Raw genomic sequence first — 24,330 nt, 5'->3', positions numbered from 1 at the left:
CGAGGCAGCAACATAATCAAAGCCCTGGAACCATAGAGGAGACTTTCTTGTCTCGATCACCTAATTAATACTGCCCTTCGCCACGGTCTGCATGCCGACGCACTGGCCGACAACAGTGCTGCAGAGGGGGGAGACACGATATCAGCACAGTTTACCTCACACTCAAGTCAGTGCAGGACAGGACATACACCCAGAGCTACAGGAGAAGCATAGCTTGCTCCACACCGAATAAGGCTAATAAAGTAATGATTAAAAAAACAAAATGCTTGATCAAGGGCTCGGCCCGGCCCGGGACGATCATAGCGGTGTAAAAAATCGGCCCAGCCCGTGGGTCGTGTCAGGTCCGGTTCGGGCTCGGGCAGAGAATCTAAACTCTAATCTGTAGTTCGAATGAGACATAATGGGACAATTATGCTTCCAACCTGTAGGGGGACCGAAGCGGGAAAAGTTGTCTAGTGTTGCTTTAATGTCTGCATGTGTTATCACCGTCCAAATGTCCTATGTCTTCTTGTAATGTTTTATTGCACCAATTGTCCCGTGTTTTTTTTCATAATGTTATGGCACTAGTAAAAGATAAATATCAGACAGACAGACAGATAGATAGATATTGCAATGCACATTATATCTATGGTAACCAAGCCCAAGACGATAGGGCTTCTTATTCATGAAAAACCTTTAAAAGTAAACTTATAAAGTAACACCAAGGACAGACCCTCAATAAACCCAAACCTTTACATTTTAAAGTTTCTTGCTTTTACAAAAACTACAGGGGCATATTTCTTTTGCGGAAATAGCATTCCCACAACTGCAGTAACCTCTCACACAAGCACACAATTCAGGTTGCTGGACTACGAGTACAATGTAACAGGCATGCAAATCTGCTCCTAATTAAACAGGAAAGGTAAAGAGTGTTAAAGTCCCAGAATGAGTTTGATTGACCTCTAACATGAGGGTTATTGACTTTTAACACAATCACTATAAAAGGACCATCCCCTGGCATAAACCAGGCTAACCCTCACTCGACTCTACTCCATGTCAATCAGAAGACAGAGAGAGGCCAGTGGAGTGGCCGCTCTTTGTGTCTTAGAAAGTCTGGAGTCTGGTAATTAAGGTCCCTGTTGGGGCCCACTGGTCTTTTATTCCCATCCCTGACACACAATACTGGTATTAGGAGAGCTTTCGGTGTTAGACACAGACAATGCTAAATAACCTAGCTACTCCTCTCTTTACGTACACAGCTGGGATTAAGACAAGAGAATAAAGAGGGGAGAAGGGGGTGATGCTATTTTGAGATAAGTGATTGCCCGGCGACTACAAAGCATGTTGAAAAATGAGAAACACAAATGACTTTCATCTGTTTAATACTTTGAGGGGATGCAGATTATATTGTTTTCATTATCTCAAGAGACCAACATATATAAAGATATGACACATCCACTATATTACCTAATATAATCTCTGATTTACAGAAGACATCCATATAATATACAGTATGCCCCATCAGGTCTGGAATTTCCTCATTTTAGGGGAAACTTGGCCTTGACTGTTGTCACTTTTTGAGAGCACAGAGGCCAAATGCCAGGGCAGCAAAGCCACTAAAACAATGATCTTAAGACCATGAAAACAATTAATTTAACTTGAGGGTAACGTTGCATTTGTTTTGTTACAATACTCATTAGGCACGCACTTTGTAGGCGAGTTGGTCAGCTAAGTCAGTGTTGTAGCGACATAATATACAAGCATGGCCTAACACGGTGAGTTTCTTGTCTTATTTGTTCGCTAATTTTAAAACTTTCTTACACCAGCTCAGTCGAGCTTCTGTTCTCATAAGTCACAGCTTTGCGGCATTGTCACATCAAGATGAGTTTGATTAAGTCTTCTGATTAGGGGTGCAAGATATATCGACTCAATATCGTTATCGCAATATAACTTTGCGCAATATTATATCGAGGGGTGCAAGATATATTGGCTCAATATCTTTATCGCAATATATGGAAAGTGTCGCAATAAGTATACAATATTTAGTTTATTTTGTGGAGCGCTGCGTCCCGACCGTTGGCTGTGTGGTTTAGTTGTGTTTGATGTAGAGCCCGCTTGAAACGCTATAATGATCATGTTTCATTGGCCAGTTAGCGTTCCACTTGCACATGTTAGTACATGTCAGCGCACGGGTCCACTACGTGACAAACCCTATGGAGCGTACCACGTGTGTGCATATTTTGACAGTGTATTCGACAGTTTGACAGTGTAAGTGAAGCGATAGATAGAGACAACAAAACGGAACGAATCAGAGAAGCGAAAGAAAAGTTGTGTCCTGTTCTCTTTATTTATTTATTTTATACTGTACCACCAGTAGAACATGTCCTGTTCTCTTTATTTATTTATTTTATACTGTACCATCAGTAGAACATGTCCTGTTCTCTTTATTTATTTATTTAGATACTGTACCACCAGTAGAACATGTCCTGTTATTTTTATTTATTTATTTTATACTGTACCACCAGTAGAACATGTCCTGTTCTCTTTATTTATTTATTTAGATACTGTACCACCAGTAGAACATGTCCTGTTATTTTTATTTATTTATTTTATACTGTACCACCAGTAGAACATGTACTGTTCTCTTTATTTATTTATTTTATACTGTACCACCAGTAGAACATGTCCTGTTCTCTTTATTTATTTATTTTATACTGTACCACCAGTAGAACGTGTCCTGTTCTCTTTATTTATTTATTTTATACTGTACCACCAGTAGAACATGTCCTGTTATCTTTATTTATTTATTTTATACTGTACCATCAGTAGAACATGTCCTGTTCTCTTTATTTATTTATTTTATACTGTACCACCAGTAGAACATGTCCTGTTCTCTTTATTTATTTATTTTATACTGTACCACCAGTAGAACGTGTCCTGTTCTCTTTATTTATTTATTTAGATACTGTACCACCAGTAGAACATGTCCTGTTATTTTTATTTATTTATTTTATACTGTACCACCAGTAGAACATGTCCTGTTATCTTTATTTATTTATTTTATACTGTACCACCAGTAGAACATGTCCTGTTCTCTTTATTTATTTATTTTGATACTGTACCACCAGTAGAACATGTCCTGTTCTCTTTATTTATTTATTTTGATACTGTACCACCAGTAGAACATGTCCTGTTCTGTAGACATGGTCCTTATTTATTTATTCATGTTGGACAAGTCCAATATGACTGTCAGTGGAAATAAACCTTGTGTTGTAAGAAAACTTGTTCTATTTGTTATGAATCTATTTTGATGCGTTTTCCTGTAACTTTTGTAATTTTACATATGTTTAAAAATATTGAAATTAATATCGATATCGCAAAATTCATTATCAATATCACAATATTCATAATCGATATCGCAATATCTCATTTTGTTAATATCGTGCAACCCTACTTCTGGTTGGCCGGCGGTACTACATTTGTGTCAAACTATTGATATTAAACAGCTCAGTTTTCCAAACCCACTGCTGGTTATGTGTGCAGCATTTCACTTGATGCTTGCCCAATAGGAATTCAGAATCTCAACAAAAGAAACCTGTGTCTAAAAACAAAGAAAGAAGAAAGAGGCAGAGGAGAAAAAGGCGAAAATAGCTGGGGCAGTGCGAGCGGGGCATCAAGGCCACTGTAGCCATAGGGCACATCCTTTTTTTGGGGCATAAGGCCAAACTTAGAGGGGCACGGCAGCCAGAAGCCTCATGAAATTCCTGCCCTGCACCCATGTGCTAACCACTTAAAAGGAAGCCCATACTCACCAGTAGCGTTGTAGAGAACAATGTAAAAGGGTTCATCAGTCTCCGGTATGTTGTCATCTTCCACAGCCACAGAGATGTTTTTCATCCATTCACCCACGCCATACACCAGCAGCGTGTCATTACTCAGCAAGGCGAGGTCACCTGGAGATGCCTTGCCGTACTCAACACGGTACATCACCGTGGCAACAAAGTCCGCCCGCCCTGCCCTCAGAACAGTGAAGTTGGCCACGCCTCCCTCCCGAAGCCGCACGACCACAGGTTCTAAGGAGAGGGCGAGGCGAGGGAGGAGAGACAAAAAAAAGGAGTCAATGACTGTATCTATAATATGTATCAATATAACATTACAGTCTTTCAAAGGATCCTCAATAAACAGCATCCTTACCAGAAAAGTAAATGGGGTCATCATTCTTATTAATCTGTAAATTGGCTTTGAGTATGTTTCCCAGTCTTGCACCACCTGTCGCATTTAACACTGTGATGGTGAAATTCTCCATGTCCTCTGGGATCTTAAATATAAACAAATCATTCAAATTGAAACAAGGAAATGTAACTCAATTTTGAATTGCATGCATGGTTTAGTTTATCATTTTACCTCATCGGTTACAGAGAAGAGAGTGAGGTTTTTGAGGTACTCCCCTTCCATGAAGGTGATGTTTCCCTTGAGGGGGCTGACGTCTCTGGACAGGGCTGGCTCCAAGACCCAGGAAACGGACACTTCTCCAAAGAGACCCCTGTTCCTCACTACAGGGTACACCGCTGAATGCAATTTAGAAGAGACAAGAGATGATCCATTTAGACATTAAAACCTTACTGAAATGTATTAACTCTTATGCACTTTACTCATCATATCATTTTGATATACAGCACAGTAATACTGTATTTTTCTGGCTCACAGCTAAACTTCACAAGTTTTTGTTGTGTATGCTAAGAGCAAATCCCCAGTGATACACTCACTAGAGCAATGGTTCTCAACCTTTTCGAGTCGCAACCCCCCCAGAATAATGAGGTTGGTGTTCGTGGACCTCCCACCCCCCTCGACGACGAGAGAAAGAGAGCTGCAAACTGGTACAAACAGCTGTTTTTACACGCCTCCCCCTGCTGATTTTGAGTGATTTTTACGAATGCTCTGATTTATACATGTAAACAGATAATGCTTTGCTTTAAAGCTCCAGTGTGTAAAGTGTTTAGTTGTTCATTATCAAAAATCTGTGTTGCCTGTTCCCAAACTTGTCTTTTTTCATGAATATTTACCTCCACCATCAATTCCAAGTATTCCTTTTGGCTTGACATTTCACATTTGCCTTCGCATGAACTGGGGTAGTGCGCCATCTTGAAATACGTTAGCCGGTAAGGGACATACAGGACGTACTGCTCCACCTTTCGCGTTTTCGCTGTCACGTGATAAACTCACAGGTGCTGCTAATGCTGCTAATGGGTATCGTAGCTTCCCGGCCCCCGGCAAGTTTGAAGAAGGAAACATGGAGGACCGCACGTATTCAAAATCCAAATTTCAGCAACAGGATATTGAAAAGAGCAAGAGACCGGCGTCATCCGAAAAAAAGACGGAACGGACGGACCTGATCGCCAGAGGGAAAGCTGGATGAAGACGTGGATGACATCCCGGCTTATTGAAGCGTGAAGTCTCCCATAGCTCTAATACGTACTTTGAACTGCGTGGCACGAGAGAGTTGATTTATGATCTCAATGCTAGATGGGAGAAATTCCTACACATTGGACCTTTAACGACAAGTTTAGTTTTACGTAGTTTTAGCAGCCAGCATCTAGCCTTGTCCAACGTGCTCCCGGCTCTGTGGATATTTTCCCGAACCCCAGGTTGAGAACCACTGCGCTAGAGGCTAAGAGAAGCTTTTTTGCTTCTCCTTGTTCTTAGAACCAGACTGAATGTCGTACTGCATCATCACTGTGTGGGGCCCAAACGTCCTGCTCTAAAAGTTAACCAAAGTACTTCTTTATCATGCATTACACATACATGGTACGTTTAAAATACAACCTTTAATCGTAGTCATCCCCCATTCTGTGTCTCACTCCAATTAGGTCTATTTAAGGTGTCAATGAGATACCAACTGACACGGAAAGGTATCACTATTATCTAAAGGACTCCTTCAGCTACTAAGTACCCCGGTGCATCGCGTCCCCTTTGCTCTCATTGATGGCCACAGTCAGTCCTGATTGGGCGAACTCAATGACCCCAAAAGGGTCGTCGTTCTTCCGCACTGTGATGTTGACCTCCCTGTGGTTGCCTAGGCGACTGGGTGGAGTGCTGTGGCTACTAAGTACCACAGAGAAAGTCTCGTCCAGCTGTATGCACACACACGCACACCAAAACACACACACACACACACACACGCACACATAAACACACACACACACACACACGCATGCACGCACACCACACGCACACCACACGCACACGCACACACACAAACACAGAGTTTTCATTTAGCAAATACAGGTTTAAAGCATAATTCTTATTATCTACTGTAAATCTATTGGAAGACTTCTTTCACTAGCTTAACAAAAATTGACTGGGAGGACTTCATTTAGTAGTGATTTAAATAGCTATATAAACTTGAAATTGACCATGTTCTTACCTCAGGGACCCCATCAGGCCTTGCCACCAGTGCCACTACCACCTCTCTCTCTCCTGGTTTAAACTCCAGGATGCCCGTGGCGCCATAGAATTCGGTGTTGCCTGAAGGCACGACAGCATATCGCACCAGCTGTTTCAGCAGCTGGCCCTGGGCTCGGACCACGTGCAGCTCCACTGCTTCACCCTCCTACAGTAGGTACGTTTAAAGTTTATAAATCTGACCCAAACCAGAGACGTCAGACAAAATAACAACACGTTGAGTTTAGGGCTGTCCAAATTAACGCGATAACAAGCTAACGCAAATTCCTTTTCACGGCACTCATTTATTTGACACGCGAAAAAACACAGGCGCGTTCTGTGAATGGGGCCTCGGGCCGCTCCGTAGTTTGGGAAATCAGGAAGTGATGCGGCAGTAACATTGTGGATGGCTAGCAGCAACAAACCTTGTGCAGAAATTCATAAGCGATAAGTCGATGTGAATTTTGAGTCTTAAAAATCACTTGAACATTAAAAACTTGAAAAATATCCCCTTTAAAATACATTTAAAGAGATACAAAATGTGTGATTAATTTGCTTTTAATCACAAGTTCACTGTGAACAATCATGCGATTAATCGCGATTAAACATTTGAATCGATTGACAGCCTTAGTTGAGTTTAATGTAACAATCGCTTCACATTGTTTCAGCTGCTCAGATATTCTAATTACACAAAGATATATGTTAGATACAATCTTATAGTTTGAAGTTGCAGTTTCAAGACTTACGTTAATGACCCACGGACCTCTGGAGAATGGGGAGAACTCAAAGACTCCCCCAGGGTCATCGTTCTCCATGATGACGATCTCTCTGCTGGTGAAGCCAGCTTTCAGGATCTGATTCTCAACATTACTCCTAGAACACATACACACAAACGGTATTAGCAATGACCACTACTGAAACCTATCCTAAGTCATTGCACCTACATTGTGCAGCAGATGAGAACTCTGACATGCAAGTTACTTAAATTAAATATTAAATGTTATAACACAGCTCAACTTTAATCTAAACAACTTTGTAATACATTCCTTTGCCTTTGTAGTGTGTGATGCTCATTCATTATTGGGTCCATATGTTGAGGTCCTGCTGTTTAGACCACTTTTAATAACAATGTCAATCAATGCTATGCCTGCATCTTTATTACTCCACGGGGGTCTGTATGTGTGTGTATGTTGAGAACATTTGTAAGCATCACATAACGGGTAAATTAGAGACAAAGACATGACAGAATGAGGCACTCCAAACACACAGCCAAGGCGCTGCATGCATACAAACACTGACATCTTTAAAGAGGTACACAACAATCAAGCCTGGTTAAATTAGAGCGCAACACGTAGAGAAGACTCTCTATTTACTCCCAACAACCACCCTCCTTTGGGTTCCTTTTTTCACACCATCAGTGAACCACCCCCCACCTCCCACCCCACCCACCCCAGTCCCCCTCATCCCCACATCAACCAAAGACCCCAGAAATCCTGAAGTAGGCCCTTCTCTGAAAAACAAAGTCCTGATTCACGCCACACAAAAGGCCCAGGTTCATTCCACTCTCCACTTACCCGAAGTACACTATAAAGCGTGCAGTCTCCACCCTGCAGGGGGAGGAGTGGGAAGGAAAGAGAGCCGCCATTCTCATCAGAACACAGACTAACAGATGAACCCACCCCCAAACCACTACCACAATCACACACACAAATATCTCCAGAAAACCACAGGAGGATGAGATAGCACCCACTCAGCCTTCCAATTCCACTGGACTTGTTGTCTAAGTTGGATCTAAGACATTACATAATATCAGCTTTACACGCTAAACCCCAAAAGGTTGTTATAGTATGGCTGTGTTTATGGGCAGAACAGAAGGGTCTAATATGCCTTAATTATAATGAACTAAATGAACAATTATTATGTTGGTTACCGATAACTTTTCTTGGAGTTTAACATCCTTACCTATCCAGAGTGAGCAGCAAGGTCTCGTTGACTTCTGGGATATCGTCAGCCATGATGGTGAAGCTGATGGAAGCATCACTCTGCCCGGAGAGGAAGACCACCGAGCCACTGAGGGGCTCCAAGTCTTTAACGGTTATATCGACACGATTGCTTCCAATTGGCTGAAGACTCCAGAACACTACAGCCCGACCATCTGTCCCATCGCGTCGCAGGGGAAGGGTTACCTGCAGCACCAGACATCATTCAAATGAACCACCTATACAGACTGTATGCACGTACAGAAAATTCACTTTCTGAACACAGATTAGAGTCGGCAAGGATAAGGCAAGTTTTCGGACTAGCAGCACGGTGGCTATAAAGTCAGTAATTAGAGACTCTTCTCAGTTAGTTACAGTGGCAAAATAGTAAGCCTATCTTTTTCTTTTATAGCGGTGGTTCATTTATTAAATTTAGACTATGCAACAACTGAGTAGTTTTGATCCAAATTAAGATCTCTAACAATTGAACATTAGAATTTAAACAGCGTGAAGTAAAAAAAAAATATATATAGTTATATGCTATTTACGGAAGAGGATTAGGGCCACATGTGAAAAAAGTATTTGAGTTCTGAGTTTAACGTGTGAACTCTGACTTTAAACTCAGAATTCCGACCTTTTTTCTCAGAAGTCTGACTTAAAAAAAAACTCAGGCTGGACAGAACTACTGAAAGTTAAAAGAAGCAATCACAGAACTGATACCATTCGAATGTACAACTGCTCATGTCTTACTGTGCTGGTATTGCTGTCCTCCGGTTCATAAACCACCACTGTGGCGTTACTCGTAAAGCCGATTTCCCCGTTAGCAATGTCAGGGGTGACAGTTAACGTCAGGTTTAGAGCTCCTGCAAACCTGGGGCTGTTTGAGTGAATCGGGGGGTTGATATCAATCAGCTCCAGTGAATTCAACTAGGGGAAATAGAGGAAACAACTCAATGAATATAAGGCTCAAAAAGGCAGCTACAGCTCTGTCTTAACCATCTGATTATTTCTGTTTTGTCGCTCTTAAAGTTGTATTGAATGAACCGGTCAATGCTCCATTCCCTTTCTTTTCTGTTTGTGCATGTATGTGTTTGACTGTAAGTGTGTGACGTGATTATGGTTCTACAGAATGTGAAGGAGGCTTTTTATTTTGCTTGCTTTAAGAACTAGGTGGTGTTGTTAGTTTGGACAGTTGGGCTAATCCCATAGCAACATGCCAGGTTTTGAGTGCCAGTGTCAAACCGTTCACACATGCAAATGAGGCACTTCAAGTTTGGATGGCACTGATTTGGCCACAAGTGCACACGCAAACAGAGAGAGCACATTTTTGGGCGTGCAAGCAAAATGTTGCCTGGATTACAACCTTAAAAAATATAATGTCATTCAAAGTGAAAAAAAATATATAAATAAATAAATAAATATATATATATATATATATATATATATATATATATATATATATATATATATATATATATATCTATCTACCGGTCAAAAGTTTGGGGTCACTTAGAAATTTCCATTCCACTCCATTATAGACAGAATTTTTTTTAACCAGGGCAGCAGTTTTCAGATGACATTATGTGCTTACATAATTGCAAAAGGGTTCTCGACTGTTGTAGAAAGAAGTGGCTGATCTTTAATGCAATATCTACATTGCCCATTATCAGCAACCGTTCATCCAATGTTCCAAAGGCACGTTCTGTTTACTAATCTGATATCATTTTAAAAGGCTAACCGAGAAAACATTGGAGAACCATTTTGCAATTATGTAAGTACATAATGTAATCTGAAAACTGCTGCCCTGGTTAAAAAAAACAATGCAACTGATCTCAGCTGGTATTCTGTCTATAATGGAGTGGAAAGGAAATTTCTAAGTGACCCCAAACTCAGTGGTGGAAGAAATATTCAGATCCTTACTACTAATACCACACTGTAAAAATACTCCATTACAAGTAAAAACCCTGCTTTGAAAATGTTACTTGAGTAAAAGTATGTAACTATCATCAGGAAAATGTACTTAAGGTATTAAAAGTAAAAGTACTCAATGCAAATAAATCCTCACATTTTAGAAACTGGAAACGATCCAAACAGTTGTGTTCAATCTGCTAATCATTTCAGCTGGACTTTTAAATTGTTGGGCAGTTTAATTTATATTAAAACATGGTATTGTATGAAGTAACTAGTAACTAAAGCTGTCAGATGAATGTGGTGGAGTAAAAAGTACAATATTTCTCTCTGAAATGTAGCAGTGTAGTAGTAGAAGGTAACAAGTACCTCAAATTTGTACTTAAGTACAGTACTTGAGTAAAAGTACTTAGTTACATCCCACCACTGCTCTGTAGCTTGTTTCCAGTCTTGTTACCTGTATTAGGAAATGAGCTCCATTCTGCAGAAAAGCATCATTCCTGATTGGCAGTGTGACGTGGACCATCCGTTGACGGGAAAACACTACATTAACGGACCTGCTAACATTCAGAACCTGGTCACGGGCCAGTGCTGGGTCTATCGGGCCTGCGGGAATGTAGAGGGCCGTTAGCGTCGCAGACACATTGCCCAGTGTACCACCGTCTCGCAGGAAATTGAGCGACAGGAAACGGCTCTCAGGTTGGCTCTGGATGCTTTGCTCTTTTGCGGGGTCAAACCCAAAACGCCCATAGACATCGTCACTGTCCTGGATGTAGAACACCATCTGGGGGCAGAGCGGAGGAAGACCAGACGAAGGGCAAGTATAAAATTAACAAATCAGCAAAAGAAAGGAGGAGTGGGCATATGTTACATTTTGACTGATGAGGGAAAGATCAAAAACACACATTCTACGTATCTTGCATGAAACACAAAACTTAGTTTGAGACTGGGAATGGGTAAAGTTATGTTGATTAACTTTAACTTTGCTATGTATTGCCTCAAAAAGTCCCTCACAGGTTCCTGTTAGTTAGTTTGTCAGTTAGTTAGTGTGCATATTAACCCGTACCTTGCATGGCAGCTGGATTCTCGCGATGTCACAAAATCACGCGAGAAACGCGGGATCACACATCACATGAAAATCCATCTTGTCAGGCTCCAAGTAAATGCGTTTGTGTTCAAACAGCAGCTTACCGCACCAATGTGAGATGCTACTGGCAGCTACGGGTGTGGTTAAGATGTGTTGTGTTCAAAACAACAATGGCAGACATGATAAGACGGATGGTTCATCCAATCACCTGCCAGGTATTGACATATAAGTGCCTTGTCCTTTTCTAAACAGTTTCCGATGACGGCTTCTCAGAGGTTTCTGTTTTAACAAAGCATCTGGCACGTCAGGTGAAACTCCATCAATGAAATGAATGCTTTGAAACTAATGATGATTGACATTATAATATGTTCATATTTAAAATTAGTACAATTGGCTATATATGCTTTGCCATGGAAGAGAATGGGAGCTTTGAATGGGAGTTTGACAGAAGGGCCTTAGCTGCACTGCTATAGGCCCTGACACACCAACCCGTTTATCGGCCGTCGGACAGTCTGGCGAGGTCGGTGACTCGAGTCTGTTCGGTGTGTTCCGTGCCTTCGTCCGTCAGAGCGGCCGTCGGCCTTCATTTTGGCCGACCTGACTTGCCGGGTCGGAGGGCGGGCAGTCAGACTCAATGACCAATCTGATTGGTGGAGTGCTAACCCGGAAATGACGAGCGGGATGAGTGACAGACACCTCTCACAACCTGATGAAAATCTTTTAAACTGACCTTTGTCGAGCTGAAATGAAGACAGAGTCAGCAACTGTATGGCCTATTTCTTGCTTAAAATGTTTTCAGAAACACGTTTCAGTGAACTATTTTCGTAAAATACGAGACTGTATTTCGAACAAGCCGTCGTTATGTTCAGCTGGAGAAGCCAGACCCACGTGACGCTTTCGTCATTTCCGCTTTTCATATTTTTGGGGCGACAATACAGATTAGCGCCGCCTGCTGTTACGGAGACGTATTACGTCTTGCTCACGCGCAGAACGTACGCTCCAGTCGGCGCTGCTTCGGTGTGTTCCGAGACACTTTTTGGACCTCGGGGAGCCGACTGATCAGTCCGACTGCCTCTTCTGCCGACGGTCAGCCGTCAGGTTGGTGTGTCAGGGCCTTACGAGGGAGCACCTCCGGGCTGGGTGAAATCCCCTGGGTAGTGAGGAGGAAGGTGATTGATCTTATGTGTGTGTGTGTGTGTGTGTGTGTGTGTGTGTGTGTGTGTGTGTGTGTGTGTGTGTGTGTGTGTGTGTGTGTGTGTGTGTGTGGATAATTGCAATTAAGCCCACATTAACCATTCTTTGGAGGACTGTGTTGTTGTCTTGTGCATCCTGTTTTGTTGTTGTTGTGTTACTAAGACTGTATCTTAGGTCGCAAGAAGAAGAAAGCAGAGGTGAGGAACAGCGAGAGGAAAGAAAACAAGTGAGACTGAAAGTAGTAAAAAAAGAGCCCTGCGCTAACTTTAGAGAGGCATCCTCTTTAATTAACTCTGCTAAGTCTGCTAGAGTAGTTTTTATGAGCATTTTAACTGAGGCTCATTCATTTTCCTGAAACCTACACTTGTCTGTTGCGTTGCCTGGCGTGCTCACAACAGCCGATTTACAGCTTAGTATAATGTCTGTGATACATACTTAACAATTAACGCTGATTAACTTGTCCTACTGCTAAAGTCGTGTATTAATCCTGAGCCAACTCTTTCTGCACAGATGGCAAACAGACTTTATAACCTCACAACCTGAGGTGGTGATCTGGTGTGTGTCATTGTGACCAAAAGCAGAGTTTTGGAAATGCGTCTCATCTCATGCCTTCCATATAAACAAGACTTAGATCTGCCCATTGCTTTCACACATGGCCAAGAGGCTTGGACAAAGATGGAAGCTATAAAAATAAAAAAAACTGCCACCACTTCACCCACGCTTTCTTAAAAAAAGAACACCCAGACACCACACACAGAGCGCGCCTGCTGTTTCCGCTTTGTTTTGATTCAGCCACATTAAAGGAACACCCACAGAGCAAAGTGACACACTAAGGGGTCGACTTATGCAGAACGTGCCAAGTTTGCCACTGTACCTTACAGTAGGTCACACACAAACACTCACACATGCACAACACATGCACAACATCTGGAGGATATGTTCCCTAACAAGTGCAGGCGTCTGTCTCTCTTCTCTCTTTCTGTTACAAACCACAAATCCATTATAGCAACACAATAAATATATATTTCAAATTGGCCTATCACAGATCTCTTCTAAACTGACCTCCATTGGTTCGTCGACCTCCGCATTCCCAGTTACAGTATTGGGCAGCAGCTTGAAAACAAAAGCCTCTGCTTCTTCAGGTAGATCATCTGCCGTAACGTAGACTGGAATCACAGCTGTCACGTGACCGGCAGCAAATCTCACTGTCCCTGCTGCAGGCGTCAAATCATCCGACACTGGGGAGCGGTCACTGGAGTTTCTGCTGATGGACCAGTTGGCAGACACGTCGCCATAGCTGCCTCCATTTCTTACAATAACGATCCCTTCAAATCTAGGGGAAATGATAGAGGAGCAAACAAAGGATGGTTAAAGACGCAATAATCTTTGATGTTTTTCTTTTTATTATGACATCCTTGCACCTATATAGAGTATGGAGCCCCTAAAAGAACAGGGGGAATTTTTTCTTCTTTTTTTTTCTGGTGTGCATTAGAAACTTTCTGATGCGCACCAGAAATTTTCTGTTGCGCACGAGATACACAAAGTAAATTGTGCACAACAGAAACTTTCTGGTGCGCACGAGAAACTCTCTGTTGTGCACAATATACTTTCTGGTGCGCACGAGAAACTTTCTGGTGTGCACGAGATACTTTCTGGAGCGCACCAGATACTTTCTGATGCGCACGAGAAACTTTCTGTCGCACATGAGATACACAAAGTAAATTGTGCACAACAGAAACTTTCTGGTGCGCACGAGAAACTCTCTGTTGTGCACAATATACTTTCTGGTGCGCACCAGATACTTTGTGGTGCGCACCAGATACTTTCTGGAGCGCACCAGATACTTTGTGGTGCGCACCAGATACTTTCTGGAGCGCACCAGATACTTTGTGGTGCGCACCAGATACTTTCTGGTGCGCACCAGAAACTTTTAGACAGTATATAAAGCACACAAAAGTTGAACAATCTAATAGTATCCATTAGAGGGAAAACAACATGTATGTCATCACAGTAAGACACACTCATAAGCATTCCTAAGTTATCCACCTCTGTGTCAGGTCTTCATTGATGCTGATTGGCTGAAAGACTGCGCTGCTGCTGATTGACAGGACACCATGAGGCTTATCGTTGGGCTCGATGGTCACTAGCACAGCGTTGGGTGACACCAGCACAGCATCTCCTCTGAGGGTCTCCTCCAGCAAGACCACATGGAAGGATTCTGCGATTTCTGGCACCGTGTCGTCAGTGATTTTGAACAACAGGCTGGTCTTGTACACAAATGGAGGGAATTTAACTGTTCTGACGGGCTGTAGGTCGACGAAATCCACAGCCGGCGTGGCGCTGCCCAGTCCTCCACCGCTCACCACCATGTAATCGACAGAAACCTGAAGACAGTTGAGTCCAGATGGTTTATATGGATTTGTCTTATGCTTGTTTTTTCTGCATCAATATATATACACACACACACACACACACACACACACACACACACACACACACATATATACATATTGGATATAGTATACTGTACGTATATCATTAAATGGGTTGTGCCCTATTCTTTAACAGTCAAATGTAAATAAATAACTGTATTGAAAGAAAGGAACCTCGGTGTCAAAAGAGCCGACGAGTGGCCCATCCTCAGCCAACCGACCGCGGGTCACGTTGAGGGCAATGACTCCAGCGGACTCCGCTACTGCCATGATGGAGTGGGAGAACCGCAGTGGGCTGTCATTACGCCGGATTCGCAGCTGGACACTGCTGGCGTTGGGCCTGAGCAGGGCTCCACCTGCCACGCCCGTTAGCCTGACTGAAAACACCTCATCATCCTCTGGGATCTGGCCAACACACAAAGGGGAAACACATTCACGTACAGTACAGTTGTACATCGCATGCAGCAGTTTCAAAACTCTAAAAACCTGCTTGCTTTTTTATTTAACAGGGTTTCTACCGGTTTCACCAAGTCAAATTTAAGATATTTTAAGGCCTTTTTAAGACCATTATGAATGAAATTTGAGACCTACAGTATATCACAACATAAAAAGTCAGATGTCAGAGTCCAGAAACATTTTCTGAAACAATTCCCTGATTTCCTCATTTGCATTCTAGGACTGGTGTCTAGATTGGCTACAATATAAGTTGCATGTTGGTCTCATTTGTATTGGTAATACACCTAATTCTATTTGGACTAGCAACAGAAAGAACTACAACATCACAGAATTAAAAATAATACATTCTAAAGCGCTGCAGGAACATTTCAATTAGAAATGGACATGGACATAGGAACATTTTGACCTGTTGAAAATTATTTAAGATCTGTAACACAACAGCGAATTTAAGACTTTTTAAGTCCTATGGCATGAAAATTTCACTTTATGAGTTTTTTTAACATTAATATGAGTTCCCCCAGCCTGCCTATGGTCCCCCAGTGGCTAGAAATGGTGATAGGTGTAAACCGAGCCCTGGGTATCCTGCTCTGCCTTTGAGAAAATGAAAGCTCAGATGGGCCCATCTGGAATCTTCTCCTTATGAGGTCATAAGGAGCAAGGTTACCTCCCCTTTCTCTGCTTTGCCCGCCCAGAGAATTTGGCCCACCCATAGAGAGAGAGAGAGAGACATCATGGCTTTCAAACGAGCAAAGTGGCAGTTGGTCCCCCCTTATATATCCCTTTAACCAAGAATCCAAAAAGTAAAAAAAAAAATGATGGAGGAACTGATAGAGCGAATGTTTAGCACAAGCTAATCCATATATGGGACGTGTAGTCGCGTATACGGATTAGCTTTAAATGAGGAGTTTGTTCAATACCTGGTCGTCCTGGATGAGGATACTGAAGTGCACTACAGCCTGTCCCACAGGGATGGTGATGTTCCCTCTGTCTGGACGGAGGTCCTCAATGGCAGGGTTTGGACCTTCAGAGATCTAACCAAGAGAAGGGGACACAGGGATGTAGACACATGGACAGTCCTTCTTGAATACCACTGTATAAAGTACCGTGTCTCAGGTGTGCTGGTTGTTACGTACAGTACATTGTCCTCTCACCTCAAAGTTCACTGTCACAGTCCCGTATGTTCCCTTTTCTCTTATTAGGGTGAAAGGCACCGACTGGTTCCTTCCTCTTAGTTCACTGACTACAATCTCTTCAGTCTGAGATGAAAAGGGTGAGACAGAAATAGAACCGCAGTCAGTTTAATGTAATCAATTTCAACACCGTTTCTTATTCCCAATTAGAATAAATGAAATTATGAAACAAAGTCAAACAAGGTTGCAATAATAAACCAAAACAGAGAGTACATTTGAGTTTAAATGGGATGTGAACAGATAGTACAAGTGAGCTGAACCGAGAGAATGTTTGATTTAATTTGACTCATTTGATTTGGAGTTGTCCTCACTTTTTAATAGTCGTTAGTTTAGATTGATACATGCATTTCATGTTCATCTTTTATTGCGTGTACTGCTTTGGCAGCACTACTCGACGCTAATAAAAGTAGTCAAATTGAATTGAAAGAAACAGACACAAACCCTTTTGTTTTTCTACATAATTCAAATTCAATTTGCCATAGCCAAAGAAATTCAGCCGAATACATATGAGGAGAAAAGAAAGCAAATGAATGCGTTACAGGAATTAATTTAGTACTCTAACATAAACACATCTCCCAAGGCCGGGAGGCCTTTATTGATTCTAAGAAAGCCAAATCATTATCCAGCATCTGAGACCATCTGGGGGTGGAATGGAACAGTTACCATGGAAACGCCAAAAACGTCCACTGATAAGTGAATCCAGGGAGTGTTTGGGGTTTTAATTCCCCCTGGGAACCCACAACCACTAGATGGTCACTTCTCCCACAGCCACAACACTGGCATGATTAAACCCCTCTCTGCAGTAGTGGGTCCAAATAACTCCACCCCACAATCCTTTACTTTCTACTGCTGCTTACTAACATGGTAATTGGTCACAAATGCAAGTGCATGCTTATGGTGCAAGTGCACGGGGCACAAACTGGGAAAATGACTTGAGCAGGATTAGTATATTGTTAGTCAGAGGAATTCATGATCAACAGGTGTAGTTGGGGCAGGTTTCAGTAATGGAAAATCAATTCAGCAGCTCGTATAGCCTTTAAAAAAGGAGCTGGCAATTCCCTAAAGGGTCATGAGAAGAGTCCAGGAAGCTTTTCTTGTCCTAACAAAAAAATGGTTTTGATTTAAAGGTCCAATGTGTGGGAATTTCTCCCATCTAGCGTTGAGATCATATATCGCAATCAATTCTCTCGCGCCACGCAGTTCAAAGTATGTATTACAGCTACGGTAGCCTTCACGCTTCAAAAAGCCGCTCTCTTGCTCTTTTCAGTATCATTTTTTTTTTCTGGGCGAAGAAGAAGAAGACTACTGTTCCTGAATTTTGGATTTTGAAAATGTGTGGTCATCCATGTTTCCTTCTTCAAACTTGCTGGGGGCCGGGAAGCTATGATACCCATTAGCAGCATTAGCAGCACCTGGGAGTTTATCATGTGACAGCGAAAACGCAAAAGGCGGAGCAGTGTGTCCTGTATGTCCCTTACCGGCTAACGTATTCAAGATGGAGCAGGAATATGGAGCGTCTACCCCAGTTCATGCAAATGCAATTTCAAGCCAAAATGAATACTTGGAATTGATGGTGGAGGTCAATATTCATGAAAAAGGACAAGTTTGTGAACGGGCAACACTGATTTTCATAATGAACAACTAAACACGTTACACACTGGACCTTTAAGGAAAAATCCCAAAGATTTAATTCTGGATGCCTCCCTTACTCAAATGATTTGCATGAATAAAACAATGTTACAGATTTCTTGACACGTTTGCATTATAATACCATGTGGCAAACTATGACAAACTGATGCAGGACTAATCCCAGTTCGAAGCGATAGACTGTATCAGATGAGACCAAAGTGAATGAACAAATAAATAGGAGATGCATGTGGATGACAGGGGGTGTCTTACCGAGTTGAAGGCAACTATTCCAAAGGCATTGTCATTGGACAGGATGGTGATGGTTGCCTTGTTTGGTGTTCCCAGCGTCACGCCATTAGAGGAGCTCTGGAAAGCAGGGAGAATAAAACGGTTAGATGAAGCCAGGCCATACAGTATGTACCTGAACACATCTTCACCTCCCCCCTGACACTCGCGCTCATGTCAAAAGACCAGAACGCCCGCCTTATCCATTGTCTTCACCTTTTTCACATTTCTGTGCTCCCACTGAGAGGCCCTGGTGAGAAGGTACAAAGACAGGAAGTGCTGGTCTCGGCCTGGTAGATTTGTCAGGTTAGCTCACAGCGGAATGCCTCTTCAGGACTTGTGCTGTGCTCTGTGATTCGGCACTAAGACCTGACAAACTTCAAATCTCACCGGGCTTAAATATCACACGGCGACTTCCAAAACAAAAAAGCACCATAACCTATGATCCGTGCAAGTGGGGTTTTTCCTTTTTCTGAGCCCCATTAAAGAGAAAGACCACAGCCTTGTTATTTGGCGTAACTTTCAGAGGTTTCCATTAGTGAGCTAACCAATGTTTTCACAAGCTTCTCGTGGACCAACTGTGCTGACAACCACCATGTCTGAGCTCAAGAGCACAGGCTTCCACTGAAACTGCCAAAACCCCCTTTGCAGCGTACAAACATCTGCAGTATGGCTGCAACTATCAACTATTTTCATTGCCGATTAATCTGCCGATTATTTTCTCGATTAATCGATTAGTTGTGTGGTCTATAAAATGTCAGGAAAATGGTGAAAAATGTCGATCAGTGTTTCCATCTTGTGACATCTTTAAATGTCTCGTTTTGTCCCCAACTCAAAGATATTCAGTTTACTGTCACAGAGGAGAGAAGAAACTAGAAAATAGTCACATTTAATAAGCTGGAATCAGGGAAGTTTTCCTTTTTTTTTTTCATAAATGACAAAAACTGATTGATTATCAAAATAGTTCACGATTGATTTAATAGTTGACACCAAGCTCTAATCTGCACATAGGCTAATAAGTATCTGTGCAGGCTTTGTGGAAAAGGATCAACTATGAGAGCCTCGACACAGTATGATAAAGAGAAACATCATTTTCTCGACAAAAACTAATATGAAAAAAATTGTTCGCAGCCAAACAAAGTTGAGAGTTGAATTGAAAGTTCTTGGCAAAACAGCTGTATGCGAGCGCAAGCGCGCACGTTGAGGTGAGAGCGGACAAAGTTGAAATGAAAAACAACAAAGTGCTTAGGCCTCTCGCATTCATCCCTCTATTCAAACAGGGCTTCTTCCCAGCTGCAACCGAGCTTTCTTTTCCGCTGCTGAGCTCTTGTAGCGGTCAGCTCACAGACACAGAATCCACACGCTTTGACAAAGCCAAGCTGCCCACACACACTTACGCACAGACTCATCTGTTTCCAACTACATACACATACTCAAACGTAGAGTGATTCACACACACGCGCACACACACGCACGCACACACACTACATAAACCCTGCCTCCCCTAATCTAATATTAATAATATGAGACCTTTCCACCTTCTTTTCCTGCACGGCGCTTGCAGGCTGCACCTGCTCTGGTCCCAAACAATTCAACACTGTTTCTATATAACAAGTCCTGTTCTGTCATACTCACTTCTAACAAGTTTGTATTAATAGTTTCTTTCTAAACTAATTTTATAGGTTAAACTAGGGGTGGGGATTACAGGGTGCCTCACGATACGATACGTGATACACGGCTCACCATATCGATAATATCACGATACAGCAATTCTGCGGAAATCAATACATAGCTAGACAATCCTATAATGATACATCACGATATCGGTCTAACTATGAATACAAAATGCCCCTGAAATGGTTAGGTGCTGGTTTTTCTCTCTTTATTCACAGCAAGTCCAATCTGTTAGAAAACGTTTTTCACTCTGTAAATTAAAATGACACAACTATAGAGCTAGTATGGGTCCAGACTTTGGACTCGAATGTGGCTGGGGCATCTGTTATTTTCCTCAAACTGCTGTCCACCATCCCATTGAAATCCTCTTGCTCTTCGGCTAGTTAAAGGTCCCATGGCATGAAAATTTCACTTTATGAGGTTTTTTAACATTAATATGCGTTCCCCCAGCATGCATATGCATGCAGTGGCTAGAAATGGTGATAGGTGTAAACCGAGCCCTGGGTATCCTGCTCTGCCTTTGAGAAAATGAAAGCTCAGATGGGCCGATCTGGAATCTTCTCCTTATGAGGTCATAAGGAGCAAAGAGCAAAGAGACTTCAGATTTAGGGGACCACTAAGGCCTATATAAAAGAGACTTCAGATACAGTATTAGGGGACCACTAAGGTCTATATAAAAGAGACTTCAGATACAGTATTAGGGGACCACTAAGGTCTATATAAAAGAGACTTCAGATACAGTATTAGGGGACCACTAAGGTCTATATAAAAGAGACTTCAGATACAGTATTAGGGGACCACTAAGGTCTATATAAAAGAGACTTCATATACAGTATTAGGGGACCACTAAGGTCTATATAAAAGAGACTTCAGATACAGTATTAGGGGACCACTAAGGTCTATATAAAAGCATCCAAAGAGCACCATGTCATAGGACCTTTAACTTGTGTTCAAGTTCCCCTCATTCATGTGTTAAGCGCCACCTTGTTGGAGCCATAAAGTGGTGACGCTGGGAGCAGGGGAATCTATTGAAAGTGCCTTATTTTATTAATTAGAAAATTGATATTTGGCACCAGCATATCGATTCTCGTATCGCACTAAGAAGGACGATATGTTGCCGTTTCGATATTTTGTCCCACCCCTAGGTTTAAACTGTCAGAAATGATTAATGTACCCCAGTCAACACTTTATTTCTCGCTTGTGCTTGATCTATGAAACCCCTTTTAGTGCATATTCATCCTCCAGACAGTCCTTCAGTAAGCTGATAGGGTAGCGTTTGGCTAAAGCTTTGTCTCGGCTGTAGTGTAAACAGAAGGGCTAAGTGGGCCTCATCTGGTCTTTCACTCTTGTAGCGGGCTAAATACGGGCTTGCGCTACTGGATTTTAACCAGATGTCCCAAAAATGCGGCGTCAAATTGAAAATGTTGTGAGGAAAGTCGCTCTTGCTGACAGCTGCTCCGAGCTGCGGCCGTTTTGTAAATGTGCAGAGCCGACAATCAGTGAGTCACAATGACCTTTCGCTTAGGTCTTTTAGTGAGGGGTAAGACAGGCAGTCAGCAGGACCAGGCCCCCCGAGCTCATCAATCAAACCTGACAGCTAAAGGCTACATGAAACCATGGAGATAGTCTCTAGGTGTAAGGCATCCTGAGCTGTGATGCTGATTCCCTTTGACGAGGATTTACAACGTATACCCTTTAAAAATAATTTTCAAACATTAAAACGTCTTTAGTGGTTGTATACAAGACTGGGTTCTAGGGCTGCTCAATTATGGAACAACCTTACGGTAAAGTATTGTGGAGTATAAAGTAGTACGCTATAGTAATGGATTACTCATTGTCTTTTGGAAAGATGTTGCAATTATTGAACTTAAAAAAAAAACACTGAAACAGTTAAACAAATCAACACCACTACCACCATTGCACACACTCTACCATAGCATCTTATCGTGGTCATTGCATCACACGGTCAGTCCATACCAGACCTTAAATTGTTAACTCTTTAAATTTCTGTGAGTGATTTTTATGTACGTGAGATATATGTGTGTGTACGTTTGGTATGGTTGTCTAAGCTGCTGGATGCCTAAAATTTCCCTCGGGATGAATAAAGCATCTATCTATCTATCTATCTATCTATCTATCTATTTATCAGTGAAAACACATGGAACTGTGACATTTCCCTTAATATTTTCCCCGTTTGAACATTTAATTTTTCTATTCAGAACACAAGACAAATTAAGAGTTTATCTGCAAAATGTAATATGCAACGATTTTCTCGATTTCTCTGTTTTTGTGATTGTAAAATCGTAATCACAATTACATTTTTGATTAATTGCACAGCATGTGCAATAGTAAAAGCGCAACACTATTCTCCAAAAGAAAAAGAAAAAAAGCAAGCCTTCTGTCCTTTTTTTGTTTGTTCTTTTTTTTTTAATGCTTACAGCAACTGGACTAGAAGAAAGCAGCTGATTGCACCTTCTAATGATATGGTGCGTTTTGGTAGCGTCAGCAAAAAAAAAAGTCTCAAAATGCATGACAAGATTTGAATGTACTTGTGTTGTGAATCCATTGATCCATTGTAACAGACGGAGCTTTCATCAACGGTAGTGCGTCAATTGCAATGGTGAACACACAACGTAAACAGAAATGAAATCCTCGGAACGGACATGCTCATCCAAGTGAATGGCGACAGTGAATGAGAGAATCACTTGAATCTACTGTGTGGTGGGGCTGTGGCTGTCAAAGTTACTTTCTTTTCACAAAGGTGTCTTGTAGTGGGGGAACCTCAGAGGCCCCACCCAGGCCAGCCCTGGAAAAGTCCTATAGAGCGCACACATCAAAGACCCCTGTAGCTCAGAGACACCCAGGCTTTCTGTGGCTGTCGCCCCCCCACCCTGTATTCTATTAGTAGATGGGGTTAGGGTTTAAGACAGTCAGGGGCAGAATTAGAACAGTGGGACTTTGTGGAAAGGAAGCTTGGAGCTCCAGAGAGAAGAGAGAAGGGAGAGAGAGAGGGAGAAAGAAGAGAGGGAAGTCATCATCCCTTCCAGAAGCAGACATTGAAAAAGAAAAGTTAGCACACACACGCACGCACGCACGCACGCACGCACACAGACAAACAGTAGGCATTTACCTGTAGTACGAGGTTGAAGGTAAATGTCTCATCGGCTTCAGGCAAGTCGTCATCTTTCACAGCAATGAAGATGGTCTTACTGGACTCAGTGGACAGCAGGAAGGCTGCGGCATTAATGCCTTCAAAGTCCTCTGTGTCCACTCCCTCTAGCTGGGTGAGACAAGCAAACGTTCATTTGTATCACTCGCCATTTAAATTAAAGAAAGATTCTGGCTTCTTTGTGTGTTTTCTGTTTGTTTGAAATACTATTTTTTTTTTTTTTTACATTTCTTTAAAAGTGTGAAATGGAGAGAAACAGGTAAGGCACAAGAGAGATGGAGACAACGTGGTACGATAGATCAAAGAAGGGTTTGAACCCAAGATGCTGCAGGTACATGAACTGTGGTTCTCAAACTTTTTTTTAATATTGTACCCCCTTTGAATTGTTTTTTGTTAAGCCAGGTAACCCTAGCCTGACAAGCCAGACCCACATCAAGAGGTTGGGTCTGGGAACTCCTCATTGGCAGGGCTCAATCTGAGGGGCGGGATAAACGGTTGTCTTTCAAATTCCCTCTTCACTCATAGCCAACCAGAGCAACGCTAGTTGATAGATTCAACTTTTGCCGTATCCGGTCGGCAAAACTCTGAACACACAATTAGGTTTTTCCAGCTCGCAAGCCTAGGGAGAGTTGCTAGACTGACCCTGGCTGCAAATTACATTTGCTGTCGCTAGGGTGCGTCTAGATTTCTAGGCTAAGGTTACCCCTGACCAGCGCAAAACATTTTTGGTAGAAAAAAAAAAAGTTATAATACAGCGCTACCCCCTGCAGTACTCCAAAGAACCCCCCATTTGAGAAAGACTGCCTTAGACAACTGAGCATATAGGATGCCCCGGGCTAGTTGTTTTTGCCAGTTTGAGCTCTTTACCACAGCAGAGAGAAGATATTGTGTTCCTGTCTCTTTCCTT

The 24,330-nt window shown here is 42.2% G+C and overlaps 1 protein-coding gene across 2 annotated transcripts in view; it reads right to left on the bottom strand.

Moving 5' to 3' along the window:
* adgrv1 (adhesion G protein-coupled receptor V1) overlaps positions 1-24,330 on the bottom strand; it is a 176,074-nt gene that overhangs the window by 132,655 nt on the left and 19,089 nt on the right. For both annotated transcript variants that reach the window (XM_039802605.1, XM_039802606.1), the window contains exons 3-18: positions 23,385-23,534; positions 18,566-18,661; positions 16,628-16,732; positions 16,394-16,507; positions 15,195-15,425; positions 14,635-14,972; positions 13,651-13,921; positions 10,765-11,091; positions 9,150-9,326; positions 8,383-8,606; positions 7,167-7,293; positions 6,404-6,589; positions 5,930-6,110; positions 4,384-4,547; positions 4,174-4,297; positions 3,792-4,052 (exon numbers count right to left, since the gene is read on the bottom strand). In XM_039802605.1, coding sequence (XP_039658539.1) covers positions 3,792-4,052; positions 4,174-4,297; positions 4,384-4,547; positions 5,930-6,110; positions 6,404-6,589; positions 7,167-7,293; positions 8,383-8,606; positions 9,150-9,326; positions 10,765-11,091; positions 13,651-13,921; positions 14,635-14,972; positions 15,195-15,425; positions 16,394-16,507; positions 16,628-16,732; positions 18,566-18,661; positions 23,385-23,534 — 3,076 coding nt within the window. The remainder of the gene's footprint in view (positions 1-3,791; positions 4,053-4,173; positions 4,298-4,383; positions 4,548-5,929; positions 6,111-6,403; positions 6,590-7,166; positions 7,294-8,382; positions 8,607-9,149; positions 9,327-10,764; positions 11,092-13,650; positions 13,922-14,634; positions 14,973-15,194; positions 15,426-16,393; positions 16,508-16,627; positions 16,733-18,565; positions 18,662-23,384; positions 23,535-24,330) is intronic.

This window comes from Perca fluviatilis, chromosome 6 (assembly GCF_010015445.1).
Source record: "Perca fluviatilis chromosome 6, GENO_Pfluv_1.0, whole genome shotgun sequence".
NCBI lineage: Eukaryota > Metazoa > Chordata > Actinopteri > Perciformes > Percidae > Perca > Perca fluviatilis.
Note: the sequence above shows the minus strand (reverse complement) of the source record. Positions and strands in the feature narration are given on the sequence as shown.